Source organism: Leuresthes tenuis, unplaced genomic scaffold (genome assembly GCF_036924035.1).
Source record: "Leuresthes tenuis unplaced genomic scaffold, fLeuTen1.0.hap1 SCAF_4, whole genome shotgun sequence".
In the NCBI taxonomy this organism is placed as follows: domain Eukaryota; kingdom Metazoa; phylum Chordata; class Actinopteri; order Atheriniformes; family Atherinopsidae; genus Leuresthes; species Leuresthes tenuis.
The window spans coordinates 10,169,820-10,179,789 of record NW_027325358.1 but is presented as its reverse complement, the minus strand read 5'-3'; the positions used below and the strand labels follow the sequence as shown (position 1 = coordinate 10,179,789).

The 9,970-nt window shown below is 41.4% G+C and overlaps 1 protein-coding gene across 2 annotated transcripts in view; it reads right to left on the bottom strand.

The window, feature by feature from the left end:
* Positions 1–4,657: 4,657 nt before the first annotated feature.
* The window catches only part of mxi1 (max interactor 1, dimerization protein), a 28,095-nt gene continuing 22,782 nt past the window's right edge, over positions 4,658–9,970 (bottom strand). For both annotated transcript variants that reach the window (XM_072384512.1, XM_072384513.1), the window contains exons 5-6: positions 6,896–7,094; positions 4,658–6,685 (exon numbers count right to left, since the gene is read on the bottom strand). In XM_072384512.1, coding sequence (XP_072240613.1) covers positions 6,522–6,685; positions 6,896–7,094 — 363 coding nt within the window. In that variant the 3' untranslated portion in view covers positions 4,658–6,521. The remainder of the gene's footprint in view (positions 6,686–6,895; positions 7,095–9,970) is intronic.

Below are 9,970 nucleotides of genomic sequence, written 5' to 3'. Positions count from 1 at the left end.
CACATGAAAACTGTTTTTTATGACATCACTCTTCGTGTGCGATCTCTAACCAGCCACAAAAGCAACTCATTCAACTCCAGACTTTGATGGGGACTCAAAACGTTTACTGTATGTCTTCTGCGCCACCCAGATGTGCTCTTTCTCTTTTGCTTGGGATCTTTGCTGTGCACATTAAGACAGCTGTGTTTGAGTTTCACCTCACAGGCCGATCACCCGATGCTAAGTTCAGCATTTTCTGATGGTATTCATGCTCCCATAAAATATGGTATTTTGCTCTGAGGCAGCAGTATATTTTTGAATCACACTTTTTGCAACAAGAACCATGTTTTACAAAAAAAAAATATCACCAAATCCATTAAGATATGAAAACTGACTCTAATCTGGATGAATCATTTTAGGTTTAGCCGTTCCATCCCTGTCTGCATGATTTGCTGCTGTCAGTGGACACAGACACACCTGAAAGTGTCTAGTGCCACCTAGTGGTTCAAACTGTGCTGCATTTCAGTGGCTTGACGCGGAAAAAGTGCATCAAGTGTTTTTTCACGTTGTTCAATATAATCACATGTTCTACGTTGATATTCTGAGATTCTTACTTAATGAGAAGCCATCTTATTACGCACAGTTTGTCTTTCATAGGAAGACAAATAGGTTGTTCTGACATCACTTTTCTTTGGTGTTTTATTCCCCTCTTTGTACCACATGCTGATATATCATGCCAATGTGTGTCACTAACACTCACACACACAATGTTTGTGCCACATGATTTTTCATAATGAATTTTTATTTGACTAAGAGTTTTCTTCTGGCTGGAAAAGATATGACAAAGTGACAAAAGAAAGTATGATGAATGCTTACTAAACATGGAAGTAAAAAAAGTTTTTGATTGGTCCTGTAACACAACGTTCCACGATCACTGCCACTGGGGTGTGTCATTTCCAGCCAGATGACACGTAATTCTAAAATAAGAAGACATTATGAAGAAAAGAGTGTGAAAAAAAACACAAACTTTTGTTTTCTTTCTTATTAGTGATGTAAGGAAAAGATCAACCAGCTAAATTTGTGCTGTCATCATCAGAAACTACTGACAGCTTTTTATCCACTGGGTGGAAGCATTTCACTGATAAAGGGAGACTCCCACAGTTACTGCACAATGTTCTAGGTTATCTCAACAGCAGAAAGACAGGACATTCTGTCTTCAATAACAGGACATGAGTCCTTCCAGATATTACATCCTGAGATAATTTGATAAATACAAGTAGTGATTACTGCCAATAATTGCTCTTGTCATACTGCTATTTACTGTGAAACTGGATCCTTTTATGGAGCTGATGCTGGTTATAGACTCTAGTTTTACACTCACTGAATTATAGGTTCATTTATAAGTCTCCTTGTTTCCAATTTGGTTTTTAACTTTTGATTATTGGCGGCCACACGTCACAGTTTCTTTTTGCATGCTTCAACATATCGGTAACAGCTGACGAGGAGTTGTAATCAACCCCAGATTGTCTGGAGCCACTGTGAGCTCTTCCTGACGTGGAAAGTGTGACGTCTTAATTATCACGTCCACTCAGGTGTAACATGGGGATTTTGTGCATCTGGGAGAGTTCAGCTTCTAAAACTGAGCTTTTACGAATGATAAAACATTAAGTACATGCACATGCGGTCTGTTGAGGAGTGAAAAAAACAACCCTTGATCACACGCACTTCATGTGATATGAAACAGATTTACAGCTCGTGCAGGCTGCTGGATGTAGTCCTAAAAGCAGTGTGCACAGTTCTGAAAAATATGACACCTGACAGTAAAGAGAAGCTGCTGTCCGCAACTCAGAAAATCTGTTTCTTTTTTAAATGAACTTCCTGTTTTACATGACAATTCGGAAACTTCTGGCCAGAATTTACTGTTACTATCATGAATGTGTAACTCATTTCACATAAATATCACAATACTGTACATTTCTCCTTTTCTGTTCTTTTTTTTTTTAAGAGATTTTGAGGAAATTTGTACCTTTAATGGATTGCGAATTATTTTGGAATTACAGTATTTTGGATTTTCCCACCACTTCAGTTCTGCATCGGTAAAGAAATGTCTTGCATTAAAGGCTATGAAATTTAGGAGGAATGGGTTGTTTTAGAAGCTGAAAAAGTCACTCCACTGATAGCCCTGTTCTGAGTAGCTTTAAGCTTAGCTCTCCTGGTAGCATTTTGTTTCCGATTCTCCAAATTGAGAGCGCTTCGACCGCTGTCCACAGAAGGTCGACACCGGCTACTCTTGAGTGCTTCAAACAACCCCGACTGGTCTGCTTCTCTCCACCATCTGGGGGTTCCAACCTCTTAGCAGTTTTGACTTAATTATGAAGATAAAAGTCAGTAAAATTCTATATTTAGTTGATAATGGCATGCATCTCAAGGTGGAAGAGACTCAGAAAAAGGAGTAACGAAAACATCTGCTGAGTGTTCAACTACATTTCAACGCTTTCATCAGCTTTAATCACCATTAAAACTAAATTAACAAAATAAACTGATAACAGTGTAAACTCCACTGACGGAGACTGCCTCTGACTCTCTCTGGGTGTAAAATCTCATTCTCACCTAATAGTTATGAGACACAAGCATGTTACAGCTAATCTCTAACATGTAATTCTGGCCTCTCATGTGACTTAGTTTATTATTATAAGGTCCGATTTATCTTGAGACCCACGGAAAGGGTACAGACTGCCTGCAGGTAATAACTGTGGCATGATGTATCTTTTCAGGAGTAAAGCGAGAATAATGTGAACAAATTGCTTATGTTTTTGTGTTGTGGGAATCATGTGAGCAAGTGACTAGCATAAAAGCCTTTAAAAGGTTTTTCATACAGGGTGTTTTAAAGTCAAAACCTTTATTCATCTCAGTCAGTGTGAGCCATTGCTTTACAGTACATTCAGGATAGAGACATTTCATTGTATTAACAGCCCGCTTCAGTCCTTCAGGTTTGAAAATCTTGGTGTTTTTATTGTAAGTATTGCATCTTCAACTTACACGGCGAGAATCATCGCCATCGAAGTGCATGTTTTACAAAGGATGGCCACAGGTTCAGAACAACAGGAGGGCTCCCTACTGCACACAGGACTGCTTGCTGAACTGGGCTGACCTGACCAAAATGGGACCCATTTGCTCAAATCAGCCTCCTGAGAGACCAACGCCAGAGTGGGGCGTGGTTTACAGGCAACACTGCAACTTTCACCTCAGCAGGCCGGTCCGGTGAAAAACTAGAACTCAACCTTTATCAAAGTCTAAACCTTAAACAGAGAGGTGGATAATATAGCTTATAAATCTGCAGCGTAGCCAGAAATATTGTTCAGACCTCCCAGTTAACTGATCCAGAATCTGTCCGAACTAAATTCTCAGTGCAACATTAAAGCTGCACTAGACAGATTTGTCATTTTAAGATAAAAATTCCTCAAAAGCCTGATATTCACTGAACAGCATCCTGAAAAGATTTGTCCAGATCTTTAGTCCCGGATCAGGGGCCCTTCTAAAGCTCAGCCTCAGGAAGAACATGAAGACAAACAGACGCCGTACAAACTCACACGAGAAAGGACGGACCTGGCTTCAGTCAAAGCAATTCTTAAACTTTGTTCTAACCCATCATGGATACACAGAGTACAGAGTTTACAAACTCTCCGATTTGTCCCAGTGCAGTAAAACAACACGTTTTACAGGTTAAAACTCAAGCATCCGATTCAGAATCTGAACAGAGAGTGAAGTACATCCGTTGTCAAACTAGGGACCCGTCTCCCGTCAGCAGTCAGGTTCATAAAAAACAATAAATGAGGAAGAAATCAGAGCAACAATAAGATGAAGGTTAATAACTTAAATGGGGCAGAATACATGTAAACTGTCCCTCAGAGAGAGATAAAGAGAGAGGACACTGAGGTGTTCTGAGGTGTTTTTGGCATTTTTGAAAAATATTCAAGCACCAAAAGCGGTGACTTTCTGATTCAGTGCCAAGCCAACCTCAAAAGATCTCTGCACAGAGCTTACAAGTCAAACTCTACACCATAGCCACGTTCTTCAGAGAAACCAAAGGTTTGTTCTTTTGAGTTAAATTTTTCTTTAAATCCTCAGTTGGAGGCCTTGTAAATGTAAGACACATTTTGTCAACTAGAACACAAGTCTAATAGAGACTACGATCCTCCTAATAGAGGAAAGTGGAGTTTTAGACCCCTTTAATTGTGTAGTAGCCGGCTCAGTATTTGCCAGTAAAGTCTTGGCTATCAGTGAGTCTTGAGCAGAGGAAACTCCCCTCAGCGCAGGTCCCAGACAAGATGGACAACGTCGTAACAGCGGGCAGCGGTTGTTTTGGATCTGTGTTAATCGTCACAGGAATGGCGTGCTGTTGGGGAGTCGGCTCTGTACAAGGCTGGTGACTCTAAACAGGCGAGGCTCAGCACTAGGAGCAGCTTAGGGGCCAATTACATTTCAAGTGTCCATTGAATAAAACATTAGAAAAAAAAAAAAGAAAGAAAAACAAAATGGCTACATTTTTTTAATCCCCCTCCCACCCTCCCCACCAAAAAGATAAAACACAATAACCCATAAAATATACAATTCTTAATATAAGGAATGAGGAATATGCATCAAAAATAGGAGTAAAATAAGACAGAATCAAAATAAGTTAGCTTTTTCCCATTTCTTGTGCTCTTTTAGGGATGGAGAAATAAATATTTAAAATGGTGGAGTTCTTTTTTTTTTTTCTTTCACACACAAACAGATGGATGACAGAAAGTAAAGAAAACTACGGCCGAAGTGCAGTTCCTAATGCCAGCGGAGATGGAGAGAATTGACATCATTACAACCCGTTTTCTTCTTGCCACACTTCAAACACCCGACCACCAGTGGAATGCCACATGCAGCTTTTTCACCCCCGTTCACAAGTAGCATAAACAGGAGGAGACCAAAAGAAAAAAAACAGTCTAATAAATAAAAACTGTGCCAAAAAATAGAATAAAATTAAGAGAAAAAAAATCTCCAATAAGGGAGCTGCTCTGTTGTTTTAATCACATGGGTTTGTTTCAACCAGCGGAGAAATTCACTCTGAAGAGGATGAAAAAAATGTGTTTTTCCCCCAAAAATTTGAATTAAAAATGCACAATAAACACAGGTCAAACAGCAACAGAGGCAATACTTCTATGTTCCATGAGCTCTACTTTTTTTTTAAACTCATCTTTAAAGTTTCATTTGTTAAACTATTTGTATGTACAAAAAATAAGAATATTTACTTTTTTTTTTGGGACGGTCACACACGATTCTTAAATGAGGGGGGGGGGGACAACAGGAAGGAGTTCAAACTGACGAAATGAAAACTACAAGAGTTATTGCTTGTTACTGCTGGATAAAGGATGGGTTTTTATTCCAAAGTTTGTAGTTTGTTTGGACTATTTTCCTTGTTGCTGTTGTTTTCTGTGTTTTTCACTCCTTGGTTTGTGCCTTCTCAGCTCTAATGTAGGCAAATGCACGACTGCTCGTTGTAGCTGCTTGTGGAGGGCAAAGAAACCAAAACAGAACACGCACATACACACAAAGTTACAATTTCCACTCTGAAAATGCACTGAGAACCCATATTCGACAGGAATGTTTGTTTTCTTTTTCCTTTCCTCCACCTTTGCAGCCGTTTTCCTCCACGTTTGGTTAAAAAAACAATCATGGCAGACGAGCTCAGCGTGGTGGATTTGATCGGCTTCCACCTCGGTTGGTTTGTTTCACAATAGCACCAATTCAAGAGTCTGAGCTTCTGCGGTGTCAAGCAGAGGGAATTGAAAAATAAGATGGGGATTAAATTTGGGGCTGGAGGGATTTTTTTTTTCTTTTTCTCCCAGGGCCAAGCTAGCTGTGTTGATATGGCAAAGTTCACCCACAGAGTTCATAAGACGTGCTCGGCTGTATCCAGGCCCAGCACCAGGAAGGTAAAGTGACGTACACCAGATCAGCTCAACACACACACACACACTGGAGAGAACCAAAGAGAAACTCTGCATTTCTTCAATTTTAGAAGGATTTAAGTGCATTTTGAGTTAAAGTAGGGGTTGTAAATCTTTTAAAAATTCAAACATTTGGTGGTTTAAAGAAATAACAGAAGTAAAAATCAACAGCTAATTTTTGTTGTGGGTTTAAGAATCAAGATGATGTGTATGCATTAAGTGTCTAATCTCCCTTTAAAATAAGCTTAAAACCAATTGGCAGTCTTGCATCACTGTCTGAGTCCCTGGTACCAGTGTTGGTCGGGTGGTGGGGGCTCAAAGTTTAGAGGCAAGGGAGGGCTCTCAGTGGAGCTCCTCCTGCAGAAGGTTCGGCAGCGTGGACTGAAAGGATGGGCAGAAACTAAAAGGCTCAGGGCGAGCGGGGGCCGGCGTTGGGGGATGCAATTGGAACGCCATAAGCTGTGGGCCTGCCCGTCGTCGTAGGTGATGGCATGGCTGGATGGACAAACAGATGGGAGGGCAGGCGGGGTTTGGCAGGGGTGGTGGTGGTGGCGTGGGGCTCTAGGAGGAGAAGGCAAGTTTGACACTGCAGGAGGAGTAGCCCTCGTCACTGGCCATGCTCTGCAGGCTGCTGTGGTCGTCCAGGTCGCTGGTGCTGGCCGTGCTCACACTGTCGAGCTCTCCATGGGAGAACTCCGTGCTTTCCACGTCAACCTCGATCTCCTCTGCAGCCGAGGATGGAGAGAAAAACAGATGACAAAGCGGGAGAAAAAAGAGAAATGAAACATTTTGTTCCAAAAATCTCTTCTATGACTACAAAGACAAAAAACAGTATTGGTTTCCTGACAGAGAAACGTTTGCATTCTAAACCTTTAGCCTGTAAATCTCCTTCCACTGACGGCTGTAAAATTAGCCCGAGAGCAGCTGAGGCTCACCTTGGTCGGAGTCCGAGCGGTCGGAGCAGAGGGTGGAGCCAACGCTGTCCATGCGTATCCTCTCCCCCTCCCCTGGGCTGCTCTGGATGGCATCAGCATTGCCTCCCCTCAGCAGCTCCAGCTGACGTTGGAGGTGTCTCTGCTCGCGCTCCAGAGACTCCAGCTGGTACTGGCTCTTCCTGTCTGCCTCTTCAAGTTTCTGGTCCAGAAAAAGAGAGAAGAGAAGACAGAGGAAAGGTCAGCTGTGGTCACCAAGAGTTTTTAATACCAGTAACACCACACAGAATGCAGTTTAACGGCTATCATTTCAATTTCATTTTCAATAATGGCTATTGAAAGCTATTAGGACATGATTTTACAGACACCATCGTGTAACCTTTGTTTCAGAGCCTCTCAGGTTGTAAGAAGAAAAATAGATGCACAGACAAAAAATGGTCATCTGACCTGAACGTGATCATATGCTATCAATGAATGTTTCTGTCTGATGGGCTTCTGCAGAAGAAGTGTTACTGTTTGACTGAAACAGCATCCTGAAAAGTAACCCAGCCTAAAAAAAATATTCACTAGCCGAATATCTATGTCTATCTATGTATCTATGACTCTAGAGTGTGGTGTTACAGGTCAAGAGAACTCCCGGAGGCGTTTCCGCTTTTTCCCCATTTCTGTCTACCTTTTCTTCTAAATGCAAATCAAAAACAGTAGTGGGGAAGCACCAGTAGTGGCCGATCGCACGTGGAAATGTGGGACAGCCCTGTCGCTTACGGCTGCACTCTTCTACTCCAGCTCAGACTCAGGCCCTGCTCAACTCAACACAGAACAGCCCCAGTCGAGATTCAATATAACATCTATATTTAGAGTGTTACTGACTATTCTTATTTGAGAGCTGAGAGATAAGAAAGTGAAAGGCGGGAGGGGAATGACATGCAGAAAAGGGCCAAAAGTCAAACCTCAAAAGCAGGTCTGCTGGTGAACAGAGGAAGGAAAGTAATAGAACGAGAGGAACAACCTAAACATCAGTGCAAGGACAACGATTTCATATCAAAAGGCTGTGAAACTAAACCACAGCAACACAAAACAAACCTGAATGATTTTGCTCTCTCGTGGTGTTTACACTGCGCTGGCTTCTCGCTGCCTTTGTTTATGTCATGACGATACAAGCAGGGGCCGTGGCAGCGCCTGATACAGCAGTGTTGTGCTCTAACCTTGTAGTCTTATGTCACAGTCGCTAACACTAACGAGCGTGACTCCCAGCCACACACCAAAACAATAGGCCATCAATGAGCATTGGAGAGACTCCAGTTGACAGCAGCAGAAGTGCAGAGTGTTGGTAGTGGGGGACAACAATATCGGCTTTATACTCCCCTCCACTTGTGTCACGTGAATGCAGCTAAGCCAGGCTTTTCACATGCAGGCTGCTCAATCTAAGGCAGTCACATGCCTGTTTTCACTGTGGATGGGAATGTGCGATGCGCGTCTTGGTGGTTTAACGCTCAATTATGAGGCAGGGAAATTATCACCAGTGACCAGCTAAGCTCCATTTTACACGAGTCAATCTTTAAGTGTCTGTGGTATCTAATTACTGTAGGTACAATGTCAATTCACCACATAACCACTGATGAAAGGCTCTCTAACAGGACCAGCTCAGAGTAATGCTGAATCTGACAAATGTCTCGCTCTCAATAGTGAAGATCTACTTCCAAATACTTCCATTACAGATTTATTACAAAGCAAGTGCTCCCTTCTCCTCATCTTCCAGCTTTCACGATAAAACTCAGTGATTTTTCATTGGTGCTTAAATCATAGTACATTTACACATAGACTTACTGCTTGCATCCGATCATAGTCAAAAACTATGTGCATCATTGGGTCTTATAAATTATCAAAGCAGTGGGTCTCTGGCAGCAAAGGTCAAAACAAACTAAATCCACAGACTTATTTTTCTTTATGGTACATAGTGAGGTACATATTTTTTTAGAAATTGAACAGTATGTTATTAGATGCTATTTAAGTATGGTTCAAATTACAGGGGTAAAGAAGAGTTTGACCCCTCTAAATAAGACTTGGATTACCAACTTAATAAGGGAAAAAAAAACTAAAAAACAGGCCGGTGGGATGTTGAATGATGTATGCACTGATGTGAATAATCTATACACTCAATCTTCTATCTTACTTGTAGGCGTAAATGTGAAAATGTATGTGTTTATGTAAGTTGCTATCTAGTAAGTTTAATACACTTATTTTCAGAGCTCCTAAATTAGTCCGTGTCATTCAGGCCAGTCGATAAAGCTCCCGATGGCTCAAAAAACCAAGCTGACTTTTGTTTTCTCTTTCCCTGCAGACGATCCTGCTCTTTTCTTTTGACAGAAGAGGAAGATGGTAACACAGCCCAGCCCAGACTACAGGAGGTAGATGAAGAGTTCTCAACTGTTGCTATGACAGTAGGATGAGTCAGGACATGAGGGTGCTGCTGCTTCAAGCACAAACTCGGGGTGGTGAAGAACAGAGTCTTTTGCGACCCAGCAACAAAACACCAGCTCAGCAGTTCTCGGTTGTCTTTTTTCTTTTTTTGAAAGACATAAAAAAATAAATGATAGTGAGATGAAATAACAAACTCAGATTGGGATATTCCAAAACAAATAACTAAACTTACAAACGGCGTCATAGAATAGCCTGCAAAATATATTTATCCGAGTGAAACAAAGGCTCAATATGCAAAGTGTATAAACAGACAGGAAGTTCAGCTCACGTCATCATAAATGAGACTAATTCAAAGGCACACAAGTCGGTGTGATCAGATAACAGATGAAGTCCCTGTACATATAAAATAAACACATAAATATCAGCGTGGCGTGTGCTGTACCGATTCCCTTTGTGTCCTGAAGAAAAAGCTGACCCCCCTTAACTGTCACTGTAACATTTAAGTAGTGCATTGTCTGATTTTCATCTTCATCCATTTAGACTTAAAGCTTCATTTAAAACACACTTCAAACACATGAGGGCTTTTGGGAACACTCGAAAATGTCCACAGAAACCTTGTCTTGCTAAAAAGAAACTGAAGACACGAAACAAAGCCCA